The 24180-nt window shown below is 48.3% G+C and overlaps 1 protein-coding gene across 3 annotated transcripts in view; it reads left to right on the top strand.

The window, feature by feature from the left end:
* The window catches only part of CLEC16A (C-type lectin domain containing 16A), a 236983-nt gene that overhangs the window by 66479 nt on the left and 146324 nt on the right, over positions 1 to 24180 (top strand). For all 3 annotated transcript variants that reach the window (XM_068967038.1, XM_068967036.1, XM_068967037.1), the window contains 2 exons: positions 13418 to 13547; positions 17735 to 17835. In XM_068967038.1, coding sequence (XP_068823139.1) covers positions 13418 to 13547; positions 17735 to 17835 — 231 coding nt within the window. The remainder of the gene's footprint in view (positions 1 to 13417; positions 13548 to 17734; positions 17836 to 24180) is intronic.

Raw genomic sequence — 24180 nt, 5'->3', positions numbered from 1 at the left:
GCCCACCCTGCAGAGGGATGGCCAGCACTGATTGGTCAGGCCAGTTGTGCATCTGCCCTATGTTACGCCCTCAGAAAGAAACACATTCATCAGAAGAAGGAGGTGTGGGTGCCGGGCTCACAGAAACAGCAGGTGCTCTCTTAGAAAACCATACTATTTCTGCGTACTCCTCCATTTCCCTCAGGCCAGCTGCTCCCTTCCTCTGTCTTTTCTTGTTTTCTTTTCCATTCCCTTCCTGTTTTGTGGCTGTTTTCTTCTCCCAGATATTTCTCTGTAACATGGTGCCTCTCACATCGTCCCTGGACCTGGTGAGGTGTTTGAGAGCCTTGGACTTCTTGAGTAAAGAGATGCTGGCCCCAGCTCCCCATGCATACCCCGTCATCCCCGCTTCAGCAGTGAACTCTTTACTTTAAAAGGCGGCAGAAAGCATAGGAATAAAAAGGCATGTGGTCACAAGTCTGCCATGACCTGATTTGAATGTGGCATCGACTTTTTTTTTTTTGACAGAGGCAGCACCCAGGATTCACACCTCCTCCGCTTTTAAGCCCAGACAAGGAAGTTGTGTGAGATGAATGTGCAGCCCTGGACCCTTCACGCCCATCCCCAGTTTGCAGAGAGATACGTTCTGCCTCAGGTCCCCGACGATGGGCAGCTCATTCTGAAACCAAAAAAAAAAAAAAAAAAAATCATAGGACCTTTTAATTTTTAGAAATTGAGTGCTGAAAGGAAGACCAGGGTGCCCTGGTCCCTCTGGCCAAAGGAGTGTGCACCCAGATGCTCGTTCATGTCTTAGCCTACCCTTCAATCTGAAACGACAGTCATTTCTTTTTGGATTCAGTTAAAGCAGTAACTTGGACATGAGTTTGGGTGAACTCCGGGAGTTGGTGATAGACAGGGAGGCCTGGCGTGCTGCGATTCATGGGGTCGCAGAGTCAGACATGACTGAACGACTGAACTGAACTGAAAGCAGTAACTTAATAAGTGGACCTGAGACAAGAGAATGAATTGTTTTAATTCCTTGGTTGAAAAATATGGGAAAATCGGCTTTTTGCCTATAAGGAAAGGTAGCCATCAATTTCATGGCCTGACCTTCACATATGACTCCTCTCTTGAATCCCTGCAAGGGTGTGGAAGGAGCAGGACGGGAGTGGCTGTGAGCCTGCCAGGTTGGCTGGGAGTTAAGGAGTCCCAAGCTTGGCTTTATTTTTTTTTCCCCCTTCTGAAGTCTCTACTGAAATGAATTTGAACCTTCTGGCCTCATTTTTGCAAAGCCAGAGCCAACCCCAGGCCTAGCAGGTTTCTGATGAGGGCATGCCAAGGACTAGGTATCAGGAGGTCGAGGTCTGCATCCCAGACACCTATGACTCTGCCCCAGAGCTGCTGTGTGACACTGGGCAAGTCATTGCCCATTCTGTACTTCTTTACCCACAAGGGACCTGCGTGATGCCAGCCCTCAGGTTGTCAGAAATGAGAACCTTTAGTGCTTCAGCATTTAGCAGGTGACACATGACCACCAAATAGGAGCCCTGGCAAGACAGTGGAGCGAGGAGCCCAAAGTGGGACTTGAGCTTGGTTGGGGGGACATATGCTTGATCACCCTGGCGAGTTTCTTTGGGTCCTATTTCTCTGTTAATTTCTATAATGAACAGTGAGGTGGTTGAGTATGTGTATGTGTGTGTGTGTGTGTGTGTGTGTGTGTGTGTGTTTCTGGAGCAGGGCATGGGAGAGGGATGGGGAGGCTGAGCCACTGGGATACAGAGGTGTGGGGGCACCAGCTTTTCCAATGGGCTTAACTAGTATAAGGAGAAGGATTAGAGGTCAGGTTAAACAAATCCTCTGGAAAGCAACTTCCCAGGGAGAAAAAAAAAATTCTGAATTCAATCTTGTGCAATCCAATGAATAGTAATAAAAAAAAGCAAAGGAAGGGGTACCACAGATACTCAGCACTTACGCACTGTGTCATTGCCAGGCACTGCTGGCCTCTTGGAATTCTGCTCCAAAGCCAGTCAGCAGCATGCGGTCCTTCCCATATCTCCTAGGTAACCAGCAAGGGCATCCTTCTCCTCCTCTCCATAACCTTCTTTCTAAGGCCTTCTTATCATCCCCTGCCCCTCTTTTTATCATCTGGCCTCGCTGTGATGGCTGGAACACTGACCGCAGAGGGCAACTGAGAAAATCCTTGCGTTTGTCAAGTCAAAGACTGTTGGGAGGTCAGGCCTGCCATTTCCGTGAAGTGAAAAGCACTTCATTTACCAAATATTAATCAGATTAGAATGCCCATCACCCTGGGAAGTTAATGAATTATGGCTGTTATTTAAAAAAAAAAAAATCCACAGTGACAGAGTACTGGGAAAGCTTAGGGATTTGGCCAGAGTTGTCACATCAGGGGACAGAGTCCTGAGAGTCCGCAGGCCTCTCCTGCTCGTTCAGCGATTCACACAACCATTAGTGCCTTCCAGCCCCAGAACACTTCATCCTCCCAAAGCAAAACCCTGCCCGCTAAACATCTCCCTGTTCTCCCTCCCTCCTGCCCCTGACAGCCTCCACCCTGCTTCCTGGCTGATGCATTTGACCACTGTAGGTGCCTCATATAAGTGGAATCAATACAGTGTTTGTCTTTTTGAGACCAGTTTCTTTCACTGAGCATCAGGTACCCGAGATTCATCCGTGTTATAACATGTGGCAGGATTTTCTTCCTTTTTAAGGCTGAACAATATTTCATGTTTTGAATAGACTCCATCTGGCTTTTCTTTTTTAGATTTCATTTATTTTAATTGGAGAATGATTAGTTTACAATATCGTGATGGTTTTTGCCATACATCATTATGAATCGGCTACAGGCACACTTGTGTCCCCTCCCTCCTGAGCCTGCCTCCCGCCCATGCCTCCAGGTTGTCACAGAGCACCGACCTTGGGTGTCCGACATCATCCATCAAACTCCCAGCGCTCTCCATGTTGCATATGGTCATCTCACATCAGCCCTCCCTCTCCCTCTCTTACTGATTCCAAAAATCTGTTCTTCGTGTCTCCTTTGCTACCCTGCATATTAGTACCTTCTTTCTAGATTCCATATATATGCGTTGCTGCTGCTGCTGCTAAGTTGCTTCAGTTGTGTCCGACTCTGTGCGACCCCATAGACGGCAGCCCACCAGGCTCCCCCGTCCCTGGGATTCTCCAGGCAAGAACACGGGAGTGGGTTGCCATTTCCTTCTCCAATGCATGAAAGTGAAAAGGGAAAGTGAAGTCGCTCAGTCGTGTCCGACTCTTCGCGACCCCATGGACTGCAGCCTACCAGGCTCCTCCGTCCATGGGATTTTCCAGGCAAGAGTGCTGGAGTGGGGTGCCATTGCCTTCTCCTATATATGCGTTAGTATATGATATTTGTCTTTCTCTTTCTGCCTTGCTTCACTCAATGGTCACCTGGGTTGGTTGTACCTTTTGGCTGCTGTGAATGTGGATATGCAGACACTATTTTCCTGAAGAAGTTTTTGTGGAAACAATAGAGGCCAAGCAAGGTCCGGGGCTTCCGAAGGGGCTTGCCGAAGCTAGAGGAGCTGGACACTTGAGGTTTTGCTCCCAGCCTGGCAGCTTCACATCCTTCCACTCCCAGAGGCCCAAATCAGTTGTGTGAGGGGTCCCGCCACCGCCAGGCTGGATACTGGAGCCTTCAGGCTTGTGGGCCGCAGTGCCTGGCACAGAAACTAATACCACACAGATGCTCGTTTACACCATGCAGGTAGTTTGGGAAGAGGAGCCCACCTCTTGACCCCTCTGTGCCTTGGTTTCCTTTCCATAAGCTGCAGAGGTTCCACTAGGCCAGTGTTGGCCTGACTGTGGGATGTGGAGATGGCTTTGGGTGGGACAGAGAGAGAGGGCCTGGAAGACCACAATGAGAGGTTTCTTGTCGGGATCTCAGCTCCAGGGGGTGGGGTGGGGGAGCTTCATGGTTGGTGTGTGCCTTTGACCTCCTCATGTTCTCCAGACACCCCTTTCCATGCGTACAACAGGCCTCGGCATTTTTTGTTTACTTATCATGTGTTTATTTTTCACAGTTGCTCTCTGTCGATACTGGTTTTATGCTGATAGTAGTAATTCCTAAAAATGTTTTATTTGAAAATAATTTCAAGTTTATAAAAAGTGAAACAAAAAACAAAAATACTGTAAAGAACACTTGTTTCTTTCACATTTTAACATCTTATACCCCATTTGCTTTCCTATCTGTATTTTCTCTCCCTCTCCACACACTGTGTCTGTCTCTCTGTCTGTCTGTCTCTCTCTCACACACACACACTCCTTTTTTTTCTGGATAGGTTGCATCCAGCACACCCCTTCCATCCTAAACTCTTCAGCCTGCATTTGCTAAGTACAGGGCATTCTCCTTTGGGACCACAACACAGTTACCACCTTTGTAATGGTTTCCTTCTATCCAGGTTCCAGGTTATCCATTGGCCTAATGACATCCTTTGTAGCATATTTCCTCCCTCCAGGGACAGAATCCAGTCCAGGGTCAGGTCATACCTTGATTTACCACGTCCCTTTACAACATAAGCTGGAATCAAGATTGCCAGGAGAATCAAGATTGCCAGGAGAAATATCAATCACCTCAGATATGCAGATGACACCACCCTTATGGCAGAAAGTGAAGAGGAACTAAAAAGCCTCTTGATGAAAGTGAAAGTGAAGAGTGAAAAAGTTGGCTTAAAGCTCAACATTCAGAAAACAAAGATCATGTTATCTGGTCTCATCACTTCATGGGAAATAGATGGGGAAACAGTGGAAACAGTGTCAGACTTTATTTTGGGGGGCTCCAAAATCACTGCAGATGGTGACTGCAGCCATGAAATTAAAAGACACTTACTCCTTGGAAGAAAAGTTATGACCAACCTAGATAGCATATTCAAAAGCAGAGACATTACTTTGCCGACTAAGGTCCATCTAGTCAAGGCTGTGGTTTTTCCTATGGTCATCTGTGGATGTGAGAGTTGGACTGTGAAAAAAGCTGAGCGCCGAAGAATTGATGCTTTTGAACTGTGGTGTTGGAGAAGACTCCTGAGAGTCCCTTGGACTGTAAGGAGATCCAACCAGTCCATTCTGAAGGAGATCAACCCTGGGATTTCTTTGGAAGAAATGATGCTAAAGCTGAAACACCAGTACTTTGGCCACCTCATGCGAAGAGTTGACTCATTGGAAAAGACTCTGATGCTGGGAGGGATTGGGGGCAGGAGGAGAAGGGGACTAGAGAGGATGAGATGGCTGGATGGCATCACTGACTTGATGGACGTGAGTCTGAGTGAACTCCGGGAGTTGGTGATGGACAGGGAGGCCTGGTGTGCTGCGATTCATGGGGTCGCAAAGAGTTGGACACGACTGAGCGACTGAACTGAACTTACTCTCCTTTACTCTGGATATTTTCACAGTCTGTCTTTCTCTTTTCCTACTTCGATGTTTTTGAAGAGTACAGAATCTCCTCCACCTTTGCTTCAATAGAACGTTCCTCATTCTGTCTTGGATGTTTCTTTCTGATTAGGTTGAGGTTAAGCGTTCTTGGCTAGAGTCTGGCACAGGTGACATGTCCTTCCCAGGGTGTCACTTCTGGAGGCACATGATGCCCTTCTGTCCTTCATGGGTGATGTTAATTTTTGCCAACAGGTGAAGATGTGGCCCAGTTTCTCCACTATATCATTACTTTTTCTTTTAGCAGCTAATTTGCAATCCATTGGAAACAGTTGGACATAATGCAGATAACCTGTGCCTCATTAAAATCTCCCCTTAGAACCTTCCTGCACACATCCCCTTCCTGTTGGTGGGGATGTAAATTGGTGCAACTACTATGGAAAATAGTACGGAGGTTCCTCTAAAATGTTAAAATTGTGTTATCAGACGAACCAGCAATGCCACTCCTGGGCATGTATTCAGAAAAGACGAAAACTCTAATTGCAAAAAGATACAGGCATTCCAATGTTCATAGCAGCACTGTTTACAATATCCAAGACATGGAAGCAACCTAAGTATCCACTGATAGCTGAATGGATAAAGAAGGTGTGATGTATATACACAATGTAATATGACTCAGCCATAAAAAAGAATGAAGTAATGCCATTTGCAGCAACATGGATGGACCTAGAGATGATCACACTAAGAGAAAGATAAATATCGTACAATAGCACTTGTATGTAGAATCTAAAAATATATATACGAATGAACTTACAAAACAGACTCACAGACATAGAAAACAAACATACGATTATGAAAGGGGAAAGGGGGGAGGGAGAAGTTAGGAGTTTGGGATTAGTAAACACACATTACTGTATAAAATAGATAAGCAACAAGGACCTACTGCATAGCACAGGGAACTATATTACTATCTTGTAATACCCTATACAAGAAGGAGAAGGCAATGGCAGCCCACTCCAGTGTTCTTGCCTGGAATCGCCCATGGACAGAGGAGCCTGGTAGGCTGCAGTCCATGGGGTTGCAAAGAGTCAGACGTGACTGAGCGACTTCACTTTCACTTTTCAGTTTCATGCATTGGAGAAGGCAATGGCAACCCACTCCAGTGTTCTTGCCTGGAGAATCCCAGGGATGGCGGGGCCTGGTGGGCTGCCGTCTTGGGGTCGCACAGAGTCGGACACGACTGAAGCGACTTAGCAGCAGCAGCAGTAACCTATAATGGAAAAGAATCTGGAAAAGAATATGTATGTGTTCGAGAATACACACATGTATACTAATGAATCACCTCGCTGTACAGCTGAGACTAACACAGTGTTGTCAGTTGAATAGCACCCTGTTAGCTGCGGCGTCATTGACAGTCCTTGCTGAGTCTTTATCAGGACCGCGGGAGAAGACTGGTTTCCAGTGTCAGCGCTTGGTAATCCACTGCAGGCGAGATTCCTGCCTTCTTCCCATTCATTCGTTTATCTATCTATCCTTAGCACAGACTCACGGATTCCAGTTTTTTAGTGGTTTGTATTTCAGTACTGTATTTAATGAACTGGGTGCTCAAATTGTCCCAGATTTGGCCCTTGAGAACCCTTTCAAGCTGGGTGCTATATCTTTGTGATCTGCCCTCTTCCTTTTTTTTCTTTAAACAGTTGTGACACTTTCTGTCATAACAAAGTATTTCAGGTTCATTTTCCATCAACTCTGCCCTTCCTCAGGGTTAATTCCTCTGGAAAGCCCTGTTCCCTTTCAGTGGTCAATGACTGAATGGTTTTCAACAGGCCAAGATCTGGGCACCAGATGTGCTTGTGACGACGTGGGGTGTCTTGCTATTTGAACCCTTCAGTGAACAGAGCTAGGAAATACATGCAGGTATATATACAAAATGCACATTACCAACATCTCCAATTCCAGTCAGTCCCAGGAGTGTTTTTTCTTGACTTGCCCCACTCGATTTGATGTTTCTTCCTTTACAGTGAGAGGCTGGCTTCTAATGACATCAAAACATTTACTATTTGCTCAATCCTATAATACATCCTTATGAAGTTTCACAATTGTTTGATAAATAAAGAGTTGTTTGCAGTTCCCTGTCCCCTTCCCCAAATACTTCACCTGTTCCTAAGCTGAAGGTATAGAGTCAAGTTTTGTGTCATAAACTATTTGGGTTTGTCTATCTTTCCTTTCTTTTCCCTCTTCAGGATAGATATGGTATTCATTTGAAATATATTTTATATTTTAGTCTCGCTCTTTCTCTCTCTCTCTCTTTTTTTTTGTTTAGTTAAAGATTTGCCCTTCCCATTTTTATTGATTTAATTTCTTTCTGTCTTAAAAAAAAAAAAATTGTTTGGAACATTAACCAACTCAAAACTATGCAAAAGAGTTTGTTCAAGGAAATATCCTTCTTCCCACATACCTTCCATCCTGTTCCCCTCCCTCTTGTAGATAACGAACTTACTGCTTTCGGGAATATCCTTCCTGTGTTTCTTTGTGTAAAAAGGAGCAGAGGTGTGCATGCTTTATTGTTTTCCCGTCTTTCTTACACTCAGAGTGCAGTCCGCCATATATGCTCTTTGGCTCTTGGCTCTCTCCACGTAGCCTTGGCTCCGGAAATCGCTCTGTATCAGTTCACAGCGGCCTTCCTCATTCCTTTCCCAGCTGTGCCATGTGTACCATGGTCTATTCAACCAGTCTTTATGCTCGGACATTTAGGTGGTTTCCAGTATTTTGCAATTACCAATAATGCTGTGGCGAATGCCCTTGTGCCTGTGCATTTTCATATCGTTGGAGAGGTGTCTTCCAAATAAATTCCTGCAAGTGGTATTGCTCAGCTGAAGGATACAGAAGTGATTTAAAGTTTTCTTTGAAAATGTATTTAAGTAAAAAAAAAAAAAAAAAGTGTGAGAGTTTGAATCAAATGATTAACAACAAGTAGTTCAGGCAACACAGAGACACAGCAGAAATGGTAAAAGCAGGCCCATGACTGAAGTTTGAACAGAGCTGGACTAGGGCTTCCTCGGGGGCTCAAGTGGTAAAGAATCTGCCTGCCAATGCAGGAGACACAGGAGACTTGGGCTTGATCCCTGGGTCGGGAAGATCCCCTGGAGGAAGAAATGGCAACCCACTCCAGTATTTTTGGCTGGGAAATCCATGGACAGAGGAGCCCGGAGGACTGCAGTCCATGGGTCACAAAGAGTCAGACACAACCGAGCGTGCACACACAGTGCGCAGAGGACTAGGGCAGAGCTTCAGTCCCTTTAACCTCTAAAACAGAAACCTTGTGTAATAACTGAGGTTCAGATGGAGCTCCCTGGAATTCATCATCAGCCCGTGGGTCCTGACCTCAGTGTAATCAGAGAAAATCTGTCCACATGAGCCCACTGGTCTGCTTGCCCTGGTGGCGGCAGCATGGTGCACGTACCCTGGGAGGGGAGTGAGGCCACACCAAGGCCGGCATGGTGTCAGCAGGCAGATGGGGCAGCAGGGGCCCAGAAGGCTGTGTAGAACCATGCCGGACATCCTGATGTGGCATAAAGAGGGGTGCCCTTTGACCTTCCATCACCAAGGCCAGAGCCCCGTCAGCATCCATTTTTGAAGATGGCTGTAGAATCCATTTTGGAACAGTGAGACTCTGGCAAGACCCTCTCCTCTAAAACCTGTTAGCCACTCCTCTCAGGCCCACCTAGCACTTTGCATACAGTTTCCAGGGGCTGGCAGACCTGGGTAAGGATCACTGGTTTCAAGAGTTTAAAGGACGAGGGAAGACCTGCTTGGCATTGGAAGAACTGTTGTATATTTTACCTAGAAAACTACGTGAAGCAGCTCATCCTACACTTACGCCTGCCGGAGGAGTTGTGTGTTGGGATGGGGGTGGCGTGGGAGGTATGCGGGTGCAGCTGTGAGAACCGGGGTGACACAGCCAAGGTTTGGAAGCCTCGTCGTGTGTGGAGAGGCCCTTATGGGCCTGATCCTGCACCAGGAGTGACCTGGGGAGTAGGAGGTGGGGCAGGCTTGGCTTCTTGTGTGGATTTTCCAGCTGTGTGAAGAGTTACTATCAAACTTCCCTGATGGTCCAGTGGTTAAGATGCTGCACTTCCACTTCAGGGAACATGAGTTCGATCCCTGGTCAAGGGAGTTCCACATACTGCATGGTGCAGCCAAAAAGAAAAGAGTCATTCTACTTCTGGGTTTCTATTTCCTCATACTCAGTCTCCAGGACCAAACTAGTGGTTTTCAGGCCATTTTGTGGGAAGCTGCAGAATTCCCGAAAGGAGCTCCAGGGGCCTCTGTGGAGGGTATGAGGGGCCCTGTGGTCAGAGATATTTGGGCACCTGCCCAACCTGTCCCTGGAACAGCTCTGTGCTCATCTCTTAGCGTGGGGGCACCTTGGGAAATTGTTCAGAATCAGTGCGCACCTGATAACACAGTTTGCTGGTCGCTAGGCTGACTTATCTTCAGCCTCCCAGCTGCTCTGGAACTCTCAGAGTGTCCAGGGAGATTAAAAAGCCAAAAAGGAATAACTACATCACAGCAGATGGAGGCTCTAGGGCTTGGCCCTGTAACCTTGGGGAGTCCTTGGAGCTGAGCTCCTGCTGTGTCAGCCCAGCAGGCCAGGAGGAAGGGGGCCTCGCAGCAGGGTGGGAAGCAGGTCAAAAGTCACAGGGCAGATGCCAGAGGCTGGCACCATTGTCTCACTTGATAGTCTTCAGATGACATGTCCCAACAGTAAACATATACATAATTCAACACGCGTCTCCCCAATATATATGTATATATACATTTATTATGGACTATACATATTTGTATTAATGTGTAAATGTTATGTACATCATAACATGAACTAACTAGAGTTTTAGAAAGATAATAGTTAAAAATAAAGAGGTTTTGCCTAGTGAATCATCTTGCATACCCACTGGGATGTCTGCACCCTACTTTGGAGAAGATGAGAGCTGTTGGGAGGCCCCTGAAGGAGGCTAGTGGAGGGAGTATGGGAGGAAGGAAGCAAATGGTGCTTCTCAGATGGCAGCACCTCCTGCCCTCTGCCATGGCTGTGGGCTTACTCATGCACCGTGGTTTACTCAATAGCTCTTGGTGAATTGACTCAGTGGTTTTGTCTTAAATTTAGCTTCATCCTAAGCAGTAGCATCCACAAAACAGACTTTCTGTGCAGTTAGAATTTTCTTCTAATGCATGTTAAAATAAACACAAAACTGTGCAAACACATGGCACTTAAAAATTGCATGACAGCCCCAACCTGTGTGATGGGGCTGACCCCATGGGGGACTCTGATCTGTGTTGTCTGACTTCAGAGCATGCTGGGAGGGAAGGGCCTGGTGAGAGCAAGCCCCCTCCCCCAGGTCCAGGCCCATTGTTGGCGTGGGGGGATGCAGTCCTCCCAGCCAGAGGACAGTCGCAAGCACAGTCACACTTAACAGTCCCAGAAGGGAGGCCAGGATGCAGCCCGCCCCCATGAGGACATTGCACACATGTGGATTGCAGGTTGGAGGTGCTCTACACATCGCAGCTGCTGAGCGTCATTGCCAGCCCTGCCTGGCCCAGGCAGACCCGTCAGACATGAACCACTCCAGGGATTCGTATTGAGCATTTGCCTTATGCCAGGCCCTGGCCTAGACACTGCAGTTCTGGTGGAGAACAAGACAGATACGGCAGCTCCTCTCATGAAGCCCACGTCCTCGGGTGGGGAAGGCGGACAGGAAACAAGCAAACCAGTAGAGAATGTAAAATCCAGGTGCGTGTTTCTCCCGAAATCTGAAAGTAGAGACCTTTTGTAAGAGAAGATGGTGTAAAGCCAGGGTGCAGTTCCCTGGGGACACACCTTGCTAACAGATGCCCAGGGTAGATGGCCACAAGGCACCAGCACAGCACAAAGCTACGGCAGCTCCACACTGAGGTGCTAACTAACTCTGCTTCCCAGGAAGGAGCTTGGCGGGGCCGCGTCCACGCTGCCTCTGTAATGACTGCTGCCACACCAACGCTAAATGCTATTTCTGCTTTTCTCCTATTTTTGTAAAAGGGAAAGTCCTTTTCAGGTTTCTTTTAGTTAGAAAAAACAGGTACTAATATAGGTCTTTCCATAAAAGCCAAGTGGCCTAAAAGCAAAACTTCAAAAAGTGGGGATACCTGTAGTTATAAATACCATAAAGTAAAATCAAGAGGAGGGGGGAGGGGACATCTCTATGGAAGAATTCCAAGCAATTTATGTAGCTGCCCTCCCTCAAGGAGACAGAACATAGCTCTGTAATCCTCAAGTGTGAGCTGCACTTGATGACTTGCTTCTGAAGGGTGTGGGGTGCAAGGAGGAGGAAAAGTCCCTCTCCAGTGGAGGACCCTGACCAGCTTTGCCTTGGCCGAGCGATACAGGTGAACACCCGCTGTCATAAGCCACACTGATAGGCCGTGCCCGTGATGGGGTGTGATGAGACAGCGCTTCCTCTCTGTGGCCTTCCTCCCAGAACCCATAAGCCCAGTCTAGTAATAGGAAGAATGCTGCGGAAACCCAGATAGAGGGGCGTCCTAAAAGTGCCTGACCAGACTCCCCAGCCCATGTCATCCGGAGGAAGGGAGGTCTGAGGAACTGTTGCAGCCATGAGGAGCCTAAGACACGACAGCTGGATATAACGTGGTTATCCAGGCTGGGGTCCTGGAAGTGAAAAAGGATACTGGGGAGAAACGAGGGAAATCTGAATGAAGTATGGAGTTGAGTTCATAATAACTTGGAGAGGTAGAGGGAAAACCGATGGGGAGGTGTCTGAGAAGACATCCCTGAGATGGCGACGTTTCAGTTGAGCCTCAAGTGACGTGATTGAATGGTCCCTGGGGAGGGAAGACTGGGGTGAGAATGTTCCAGGCAGAGTAAGCAGCCGTGTAAAGACCCTGGGGCAGGAGCAAAGCCATGCAGGTCAAAGGCGAGTGACAGGAAGCGCAAGACAGCTGGTGGGGCAGAGAGGGCCGGAGGTGCGGTCAGCGGTGGTCAAGGGCCGGGCCATGCATGGCCTTGATACTGTGGACGGCATTTGGATTTTGTTCTGAGTGTGATGGGAAGGCTGAAGGGGACCTGGGCTAATTTCTGCTTAAAATCACTTGGTTCTGTGTGGGCAACAAATTGGGGTTGGGGGTGGGGGCGGTGGGCGCAAGATAAGCAGTGGGAGGCTCTTGCTTGGGTCAGGGGAGATGACGGTAGAGCCCAGGTCAGCACCTGTCCTTCCTGAGAGGACACACAAGTTCACCTTTCGTCATCCTTTCCCCTCACCATATTTCCTGAAGATGGGGGACAGCCCTTGAACTCTGGTTCTAAGAACTAAGTGTTTGATGGTCCACACCTGCTTCTCAAGGGACTCTATTATGGGACAGCTCATAGCACAGCCACCATCCACCTTGAACTCGGAACGTTTTCCTTCGTTGGTTCAGACCTTTTTCTGAAAATGAAAATGTACATGGTGCTCAAGTCGGGTGCTATGAAAGTTGCCCCTATTTAATTGGGAAAAATAAAGTGAGGTCCCTCCCCTCTCTGCCCTCTGGAAGCTATAAGTGGGAAAGTAAAACAGGCTTTGGGCATGGCAGAGCCCATGCTACAGCATAAACAGGTTTGGAATATTTTTAGTGGATTCGGTTATGTTTTATTAACCACATGTCATTTCTTCCACGCTCTTCAATTCCTCTGGGAAGGAAGTGTGGTATCAATAAAGGAGAATAGATAACTGTTGAAGTAAATCATGGCAATCTGGGCTTTCCTGTCAAGATCAGACGCCGTTTCTTGACATTCCCAAGCTGAAAGGAGAGGGGGGTGCGGGCCCTGTCTTATTGCTCCCGGCGTGGGTGTTGTGGGGGCTGCTGTCGCCACCGTCGAGTGTTTGCTGGATGTTTGCAGAGCAGTCTGCCGGTCTCCCTCTGGAGCACGAGCGTGTCTGTGAAGCTCGATCCGGGGCCATGCGGGCTCATCCCAGTGTCTGTCTGCTTCCAGAGATAGAGATGGTGATCATGGAGCGCAGCAAGCTCCCGGAGCTGGCCGCCAGTGCCTCCGTGCAGGAGCAGAACACCACGGACGAGGAGAAGAGCGCCGCCACCGGCCTGGACAGTGTCCAGTGGAGCAGGTAGCTGCTGAGCCGGGCGGAGGGCTGCCCCGGAGCCAGCCTTCCGCTGCTGGTCGGTGTCTGGGATGAGGTGGGGGGGAAGTGCCCTGGCCAGGTGCCCACGGAGGGTAAGCCGGGCCTCGTCCCGCCACCCTGGTAGCCTCTTCTGCTTCCCAGCCAAGCCATCCTGCTGCTCCCCTCCCTGGCCTCCAGAGGCGCCACTCCTCTTGAGAGACCACGGGGACGGAGCTTGCCCTCAAGGCCATGGTACTCACCCTTTGGAATGAATGACTGAGGCATGACACCACCATTCTAGGCACTTCAGTGCTGGTTCTAACAGGGTGTGGCCTTGTTCATCAGGCCACTCCTGGCTGTGCCCTGCTGCCCCCAGGAAGGATGCCCTTGGGGGCAGCATTTGGATTTTATGATCTCATTCACTCACTGCCGCCAGGCTCACCACTGTCTATAGGGTCTGCCCTGGTGACTCAGCGGAACTGTCTAATGCTGCTGTCCACCTTCGACTTCTTGGCTGATAGTTCATTTCAGTGATGGCTGCCCAAACTATTACACTATGCAACCTTCCAGACGCCAGCTTTCCTGCAGCCTGGCTGGAGCGCCACCCCTTCCAAAAGGAATCGGGTGGAGGGCTGCTGCCAAAGTTGCAGTGAACTGTTAGAGGGCTTCTCCGTCTCAGTGTTATTTCCTTATCAAATGCCTGCAGTAATCTCCGAATCCCGTGTCAGTGGTAGTGAATGTGCAGCAACATGGTTTCTCTGTCAGCCTGCAAGGCATTCACTTCCTGAACTCTCTTGGTGGATGAAATACAAACACACACACTCATCCTATTTATTAATCCAACTTAAAGTGAAGTCTTGAAGCACACCAGTCTTTTCCTGCAGGTCTTGTTTATCTCTTTGCTTGACGTGTGTTTCAGTTATCTAACAGAAAAGATTAATTTTTTTATCAGATGCACAGGGGAGCCATTTTTAGTTTTGATTAAATAAAAATCTGCAGCACAGTGTGGGTTATCAGTTGTACTGCCAAGGACCTTTCTAATTTTATTTTGTGGCCAAAAAAAAAAAAAAAGTAACACTGGGAGCTCTGAAAATTAAGGGAATCATTCTAAACACAGAAAGGGGAGGGGAAGACAACCTTTAGGTGCTTGACTCAGCTTTAATTAGAATACAAATCATTAAAAAACTGAAAATAACTTGTCATGAGGGATGTGCACCTGCTTAACACATTATTGCATGCTGAGTTGCTCAGTTGTGTCTGACTCTTTGCGAGCCGGTAGACTGTATCTGACTCTTTGTGAGCTGGTAGACTGTAGCCCGCCAAGCTCCTCTGTTCATGGGATTTCCCAGGCAAGAATAATGGAGTGGGTTGCCATTCCCTTCTCCAGGGCATCTACCCAACTGAGGGATTGAACCTGCATCTCCTGCATTGGCAGGCAGATTCTTTACCACTGAGCCTCCAGGGAAGTCTGTCCAGTTTCTTAGGATCTAATAAATGGAAACAGCATGTATTTTGCATACTGTGATGATACTGTAGCTTTCCTAAAGGAGGAAAAACACTCGTGTACTGTCAAAAAGTCAACAGACCAAAATGTTATGTTTGAGTATTGGAGTTGAGACTTCTTTTTTTCCCCTGAATCTTAGTGAAGAGAGGGGTTTTTTCCCTTCAAGTTGATTGAGATTGTTTCTTAACTTATGGTGACTTTGGCATCTTCTGCCACATGGTTCGTAGTGGAAGCTGATCCTGTGTCCTGAGCTGAGCCATGTGCAGACTTGCGGCCCTGAGAAACTTTGAGCAAGAGCTGTGCTCAGCTCTGAGACTGGGCTCCAAGGGGAGACTGGCCCCAGTGGAGAGCTGCCATGGCCTTTGCAAAGGTGTTGTGTGTTGGTTGTCAGAGACACCCCCTCAGTCCCCCGCCCTCTCACCTCCTGGCACTGAGCCAGGAGGAGGGCATTGAGGATGAGGGAGGGGACAGTTCTCCTTGACATGAACTGGACCTTGACATTGGTCCACTTTCCACAGAAACAACATAGAGCAAAGGGGAACTGTCCTCATATTCCCCACACACGGTGGGCTAGCTCTGCATTCTTGGTGAAATACAGAACTAAGAAACCAGAAACCACTCAGAACTTTCTGTCTTAAAACAAAAAAAGAAACTTAAAATTTTAAAAATTAATAGACATTTAGAAAATGTAAAAAACCTTGAAAAGTATAAAGGAGGAAAAGTCTTCATAATTCAAAAGCAGCTGTTACTAGCATTTTGGTGATTTCTTGCCAGTTTTCAATGCCAATATAGTGGAAATTCTGCCGTTTTCCCCCAGTAGCTTATACGATACTATGTCTATTATTTTTGTTTTTGGTTTTCTCTAATATCAAACTCCAAGTATCTTTTTCACTCTATTGTACTCTTAGTAAACACAATTCTAATGGCTTCATAATACTTTGTCTCATAAAAGATGGTCCATTCACCCAGCCCTCCCTCTGCTACTGGGCATTTGGTTATTTGTATTTTTCCCAAATGAAAATACAGTCCAAATTCCAAGCAATTGGTTTGCAAAAAAAGTGTTCTTTAATACTTTATCCTGTTCTTAAGTTTGGAAGTGGTATTGCTGGGGGCTGAGAGAAAAACAGTTCCACACAGGGCAGAACTATTCACACATCAGAATGGTGATGGCTGATCTGGGGCAGGGCAGGGTCTGGGGCTCCAGAGAAGTAGAACTGGAAAGTCAATGTTCCTTAAAAGTTTCTTCCTTTAATTTCTGTGTATTACATGTTTATTTGAAATGTTATGACAAGTGCATTTCACTGCTTTGCTGCATTTTTCAATATATTTTGAATCAGTGATACCTCTGTGGAGTTCAGAAGTCAAAAAAGTATAAAAAGTTATGGAGCGAATAGGTCTCTGTGTTTCTCTGCTGCACCTTCTCGCTCCCCCTAGTCAGCAGTGTTGACTGTGGCTTATGTCCTTCGAGGGGTTAAGTGTGCCCTTTGTCACTCATTGAGGCTCTCTGCTCTCTTGGCTTCAAGCTGGCATCCGGGGGCAGCCACAGACAGTCACAGGGTCAGAGCCTTCTGCCAACGGACCAAATCTGTGCACATTCTATTATCCTCTTGTTGAAGTTTTTCCAGGCCAGGCCCTTCAGCCAGAAGGGCAGCATTCAGGCTGTACCGTTTATGTATTTGTAGCCACTCGATAGGTCTCACCCACAAAGCATCAGAGGCGATGCTTCCTATCGATCCCTTCTAACCAGGGAAGGTCGGCCCAAGAAACTGCCGGGTCAGGACCCGCCAAAGCGAGGTCTTGGAGAAGTGCCTGTGGCATCCTCAAAATAGAAGTGCAACAGCAGCTCGCGTGTCTGAGCACTTTTCACTTGAGCCTGGGCCTGTGTTAATGCCACTCTGTTGTCATTTCACTTGAACCCTCACTATAAACCCTGGAAGGGTTCGTTGCCCATCTCACAGAGGGGGGATTGTAATTTACCCAAGGGTTTGCAGCTAAGAAGAGGCAGAGTCAGCATATGAACCTCAGCAGTCTGGCTCCAGGGTCCACAGTCTGAAATGACCCAGATTTATTGGTACCTTGTCTGCTGTTGGGAGTCTACCACGTTGCCCCGTTTCCCTCACTCTCTTGTCGCTCTTTGAACTACTGCTGTGGCGTGTCCATGCTCTGTCTGCTCACTGGCTTGGGAGCGCCACAAGACCACACTTACCCCCAGTGTCTGGGACAGCGTATGGACCATTGTTAAGTAATTAGTTGGTTAGCTGTTCCTTAGTCAGTTTCCCCAGACATGACAGCTTCCCAGGGCAAAGCCTGCCTGTCGAGCACCTCTGTGTCCTCCGTGCCTGGGGCTGAACTGGGCACATGGTGGCTGTGCTCTGTGCTGCTGGTGCATGCGTGCTCAGTTGTGTCCAACTCTTTACGACCCCATGGACTGTAGCCGGCAGGGCCCCCTGTTTCTGGGATTCTCCCAGCATGAATTCTGCAGTGGGTTGCCATGCCCTCTTCCAGGGGGTCGCCCCAACCCAGGGGTTGAACTTGTGTCTCCTGTGTTGACAGGCGGGTTCTTTACCACCTAGCCATCTGGGAAGCCCATGCTGCTGGTTGGAGTGGGCAGGGGGTTGAGCTCTGTGAAGAGCAAAGGCAGCTGGCATCCTGTGTGCAGGTGAGGCTCATGTGGGCCCCTCTCTTCCAGACCCTTCCTGGATATGGTGTACCACGCCCTGGACAGCCCGGATGACGACTACCACGCGCTGTTCGTGCTCTGCCTGCTGTACGCAATGTCTCACAACAAAGGTGAGCCATTCAGTTCGTCTGCCTTCAGGGGAAAGGACAGCTTTTTTCCTTGAAGAATTTCCTTTCTGGTTTTGGCAGACTCCCACAGAACCTCTCTACAGCCTCATTAGAGTTTCTCAGGTGCTTTTCTGCACACTGAAGCCACAGGACTTGGTTACTCAGGCAACACGGGGGCGGGTGGGAGGTGGTGGAGATGGAGGTTCAAGCGTTGACCGTCCAGCGCAGCATGACTGTGTTCACACTGTGGTTTGCTCTCGACCCCTCAGTCTACAACTGACTTAAGCTTCCGACCTCTTTCCTAACATCAGAACAAAGATCAGTCAAATTGCAATCTTGGTTTTGCTATTTATAATAGTCAGTGCACCATTCTGGGTTCAGAGCTAAAATAGACTCTGAGTGGATTGTGTGGAAGTGTAGGTTTCCTTTCTGAAGAAAGGTGTGGTTCTCTGGCTTCCCCTGTTGAGGCCGAGCGGTCAGGATCAGCCTCTCACAGAGCTGACAGTTTTGATTAGGATCCATTCATTTACTTCCTCTCTGAGAACAGCCGCTGGTTGTGTACCACCTGGCTTGACACGAGCGAGTTCTGAACCCACCACATCAGAAGCTCTTTGAAGGAGAAACCAAGAGTATTCCTTCTGGCCCCTGCCAAGCGCTGGGCTCGGCAGAGCTGAGACCTTGCAGCAAGGTCTGATGTTTTAGTAGGTTTTTCAAAAGCTTGTTGGGAGGTAGTTAAAGGTGGGTTTTACTGCGACAGTCTATGGCTGGAGTCATTTTGTGGAGGGCAAAGCACTCAACAAAACAGAGTATGTATTTATTCTGAAATCATTAATGTTGTGTGCATGCTTACTCAGTGGTTTCAGTTGTGTCTGACTCTTTGCAACCCCATGGACTGTAGCCCGCCAGGCTCCTCTGTCCATGGGATTATCCTAGCAAGAATACTGGAGTGGGTTGCCATTTCCTTCTCCAGGGGATCTTCCCGACCCAGGGATCGAACCTGTGTCTTCTATGGCTCCTGTATTAGCAGGCAGATCCTTTACCAATGAGCCACCTGGGAAGCCCTTGATAAATAAGTTGATTAGTGGCAAAAGAAGATACAGTGAAAAAGTCCCCCTTTCCCACATTGGTTCTTCACCTCTTCTTCAAAGGCCATTTGTGTTAACAGTTTCTTGCGTCTTTTTAAAGATACTTGTGCAAGCCCAAGTACCAAGTATATACAATTTTGTTTCAATGGGTTCCCCACCCCCAACATGAATGGAGGTTCATTCCTTATTATGGTCTGTTCTGTACCTAGAACCGCCTCATGCTTTTTAATCCTATGTCTGTGCCGTCGTTTGTTTTGCCATCCCCTTATTGAATGACACTGAGACCATTTCCAGGCTTTTCCTACTCAAGATGCAACCAGCCATGGTGGCTCTTCTCCTGTATAAGTTCACTGTGCTCATGTGCAACTGCTTAGATCTAGTCTGAAGTGTTAGTCGCTCAGTCGTGTCCTACTCTTTGCAACCCCATGGACTATAGCCCATCAGTCTTCTCTGTGGAATTCTCCAGACAAGAATACTGGAGTGGGTAAGCCATGCCCTTCTCTAGGGGGTCTTCCTGACCCAGGGATCGAACCCGGTCTCCTGCATTGCAAGCAGGCTCTTTACCATCTGAGCCACCAGGGAAGCCCAGAAGAAGCATGGCAGACTCCCTCTGATGTCTCCCTCCATAGTCCTGTTGATTCCCTTGACTTCTTAGATCCCCTCCAGCTCTGGCTCAGTGCCTGGCACACAGGAGCCCTCTGTCCCTCGGAGTAAACAGAGCTCCAAGCCTGAGCCATGGAGTCCGTCCCACCCATGGATCGCCTGCCATCCGTGCCCACTTCCCCCCAGCTCTGCACTCCGACCTCCTGCCCCTCACATGCTGGAGGCTTTGACCTGGGTGATTGAGCACCACCTTGAAATGTCTGTTTATGCTACACTCGTCACCCAGAAATATACCCTGACCTCATCACACTTCCTGCCATTTCTGGTTCAGTTGAATTTGCCAGCCAAGGTTGAAACTGCCATGACCTTTAGCTCTTTCCCTCCTTTGATCCCAGCATTTAGTCATCAAATGTTGTCATCTCTCCCTCTTTGGCCTGTCTGATCAGCAGAATGTAACTGAGCACAGTTCAGTGCCTGAGTCTAGGCTTGGTGCCAGTGGGAAGGACTAAGGGCAGGAGAGCAGGCGAGATCCTGAGTCTTGTCTCTCCAGTAGCTTTAGCACAGGCTTCCGGAGGAGTCAACACATGGCCACTTCATAATCCATCCTCCACAGCACTGCCAGGCAGTTCCCTGTAAGACTGTGCTGTCCGTGTCCTTCCCCTGTTCAGAAACCTTTCGGGCCTTCTTCTCTCCCTTCAGCTCCAACCTCCGGTAACCTGCCATTCTGAGTACCTGGATTGCACCCACCATCCTAACTTGATCTGATTCCCCTGACTTCCCACCACAGATGCTTGGCCCTGGCCCAGGGATTCAGACTCTTAAGTAGTGACTAACTGTTTCACAGAGATAAACTTGTAGTGACTGTCATGGCACTCTTCAATGTTCTTTTGGTTATAAGCCCTGCAAACCACCTCACATTAACAGAAAGAATCTTATGGGAAGGTCCCTGGGACAGCTCATGAGATCCAAGAAGCTGCTGAAAAGCCAAGGAAAGGGCAGGAACCAACCAACTCTGGGGACTTAAGGTAGATGGTGGTTTGGATCCAGCAGATCTCAGGCAGGGAGTCTGTCTCCGTTCCAGTTTCAGATTGGTGGGCAAGAGATCTGATTGTTCCAGGTTGGTGATGGGTCTAACTCTGGAGCAGTCAGTTGTAACTGAGGGTAGGGGGGGTGGGGTGGGGTCAGGGTCACAGAGCACAGAGCTGGCCCCAGGGTGTTTCAGCTCTGTGTCTGGAACTGTTCCCAGAGAAGGGAACTTCTCTGGAAGCCTGGCAGCCACCCCAGTCAGTACCAATACACCTACCTGTTCTTGGCTAGGCTTCTACCTTCTTGTATCCATCTGTGTCTTGTCTTGCTGCTTTCTCTGCCCTGACATCACCACCTATTGAAATTATGCTTATCCTGGAAGTTTTCTCTGAGCTCTTCAGGTGATACTCACTGTGGGTTAGTATCCTCTAGTATGGCAGGCACGTTTTACACTTTGCTGGATGTGATTTGCTAAAACTCTATGAAGAATTTTTGCATCTATGTTTCTGAGTGTTATTGGCCTGTGGTCTCCCTGTAATTCTCTTTTGTTTTGTTTGCTTATGTTCACCTTATGGAATGAATGGGGACTTCCGAGGACTCTACTTGATAAGCCATGATTAGGTGGCCCATCCTTGCAGGCTGGTGGAAATGTGAGCTCTTCTCAGCCCTGGGTGAGCTCCAGGGGTTGTTCCACCCTCCTCCTCCCAGTAGGCCTTTGCCTTTCCTCACCTGCATTCCCTGGGGCAGAACTGAGCTGAAGCCTTGGAAAGAAGCCCCTGCAGGTCCCTGCGCCTCTCCCTGTCCTTCTCTTTCCCATCAGTTCTAGTCACTTGCCTCTCTGAGCTGCAGACTCTGCCTTCTCACTCCAGAGAGACCACGGGCTTCGTTCGGCTTCTGTTGGTCTGTGCTGAGGCCTGGAAGCTTTCCAGCCAGTGAGCTGGAGCAATCCCGGGCCTGCTGCCTTTGTTTCTTCTCTCTCAGGTTCCCCTCCTGTGTTGCATGCTGTCTTGCCCTGTGTGTCATAACCACTGTCTTATATAGTTTGCCAACTCTCCAGTTGCTTGAGTGAGGTGGGTAAATCCAACCTCTCTTGTCTGGAAGCTGAAACATTTAAAGAAGAAAGTTTTATTGCGGTATAATTGATAAACAGTGAACTGCACATTTTTAAAGTGTGCAGCTTGATGAGCTTTGACACACATATTCACCCATGAAACTATCATCACAGTCAAGTCAGTGTACATATCCATCAGTCCAACCGTTCTCTCTTGCCCCTTTGTCCCCCCTCTGCCCTTCTCTTCCCGCAACCCTCTCCCTAGGCAACTCTGAATTGCTCCCTGTCGTTATAGCTTAGTCTGCACTTTCTAGAATTTTACATAAATAAGATCATGCAATGTGTTCTCTTTTTTTTGGTCTGACTTCTTTCAGTTTGCGTAATTATTTTGAGATTCGTTCATGTAGTTGCGTGCCTCAGTGGTCCCTTTCTTCTTACCTCTGAGTAATATTCCCCTATGTGAATGTACCAGTTTGTTTACCTGTCCGTCTGTTAAAGGACATCTGGGTCGTTTCCAGTTTTTGACCATTACGAACAAAGCTGCCACGAACATCGGTGTATAAGTCTCTGGACACTTAATTGCATTTTTTTTTCTTGGATAAATACTGAGGAGTGAAATGACTGAATCATATGACAGGTGTGTCTGTGTTTGTTTTTAAGAGACTGCCATGCTGTCTTCCAAAGCAGCTGTGTGATCTTACATCCCACCATCAGTGCATGAGTGTTGGCCTCATACCCTCACCAGTGGTTGGCACGGCCACCTTTTTATTTTTAGTCATTTTAATGAGTACATGTAGTGATGTCTTTTTGTGATTTTAATTTCCATTTCCCTAACAACTAATGGGGCTTTGCAGGTGGCACTAGTGGTAAAGAATCCACCTGCCAGTGTAGGAGACATAAGAGACGCAGGTTCAATCCCTGGGTTGGGAAGATCCCCTGGAGGAGGGCATAGCAACCCACTCCAGTATTCTTGCTTGGAGAGAGAATCCCACGGACAGAGGAGCCTAGCGGGCTACAGTCCATGGGACACAGAGACACATGTGAAGCGACTTATCATACAAACACACAAGCTTAATGACGTCAAATAGCTTTTTAAGTGCTTAGTCTACCATCTTCTTTGGTAAAGTATCTTTTCATATCCTTTGCCCATGTTTTAATGAGTTGGCCACATTCTTACTGTTGAGTTTTGAGAGCTCTTTGTATCCTAGATACAAGTCCTTTATCAGGTGTGTGTTGCAAAGATTTCCTCCCAGTCTTTGGCTGGTCTTCTTTTCTTCACAATACCTTCAGAAGAGCAGAACTTCATTTCCATAAAGCTCTCACAGCACTTCTTTGTACTGCCTTTGCTCTGTATGTTTTCTCTCCCATGACTGGGCCTCTGAAAGCAGAGGCCGTGTCTCTCTTGACAGCCTTCTGCACTACACAGTACCGAGTACTCAGCTCAGCGCCTGGCACCCGGCCAGCGCTGTGCCCGAAGTTTCTGACTGACCGCCTCTGAACCGTGTGGCAGCTCCCCCGTGCCGCTCTCTTGCTGGCGGCCCGTGCTCAGGGCCTCCTCAGGGAAACTGCTGCTGGAGGGTAGGTGGGGGGTGCCCAGCTCCAGGGGGCCAGGGGGCACAAGGACAAACTTTTTACAGGGGGGCTGGCTTTGCGGACGGGCTTCCTTCCAGGAGCCCCAACGTGTGCTGTGAAATGGAAAAGCAGTGGCTTACACACCACCCTCCTTCTTCCTTGATGTGGACAGAGAGATGATCCTGGTGAGGAGCCCACCTACCTCTCTTGCATCTTCCTAAAAGAGTGGGGCTGTATATTCGAGGGAATTTAATTCCTCCTTCCATTTCCTGCTAGTGCTTTCCTTTTGTTTACTCATTCACCCTTCTGGCAAGTATTTCTGAAGCCATTCTTAGATGCCAGGCGCTGTGGTTAATATTGAGAACCCAGTGGTGAAACAAACAGAGATGTTCTTGGAGGCGAGTGTGGCTGCTGTGGAGGGAGCAAGGCAAGGGTGGTGGAGGTGAAGGCAGCGTGGCGGCTGTGATTTGCAAGTGTGGAGAAAGCCAAGGGTGCAGGGTCGCCTGCTTGGGTGGTCTGGGGAGGCTTCTCTGAGGAACAGACATCAGAGGTGAGGCCTGAGAATGAGAAAGAGCCAGCCCCACAAAGCTCTAGGGCAAGAATGCTCTGGGCAAAGGGAATGGCAGGTGCAAAGGCCCTGGGGTGGAAAAGAACTTACAGGTTTGAATAGCAGAAAGCAGTTCAAGGTGAGGCTGGCCAGGTGGCCAGGGACCAGATCATGGAGAATCTTAAAGGCCGGGAGAAGGAATTTAGAATTTATTCCAATTGCAGTTGAGAAACACCTAGAGGATTTTTTAAGTAGAAGAGTGACATAAGCAGATGGAAATTTGGGGGAGAGTACCCTGGCTGCTGGATGGAGAGTGGGTCAGTGGAGGGTGAGGGGTGAGCTGTGTTGGGGAAAGCTGGGAGGCTGGTTAGGAAGCTGTTGCGGTAGTCCAGGCGGGAATAATGTGGACTGAATTATGGCACATTGGCCGTGGAGATGGAGACAACTGGAAGGTTTTAACGGTA

Source organism: Capricornis sumatraensis, chromosome 3 (genome assembly GCF_032405125.1).
Source record: "Capricornis sumatraensis isolate serow.1 chromosome 3, serow.2, whole genome shotgun sequence".
In the NCBI taxonomy this organism is placed as follows: Eukaryota; Metazoa; Chordata; class Mammalia; order Artiodactyla; family Bovidae; genus Capricornis; species Capricornis sumatraensis.
The sequence above is the reverse complement of the archived record's forward strand: the minus strand, read 5'-3'. Positions and strand labels throughout refer to the sequence as shown.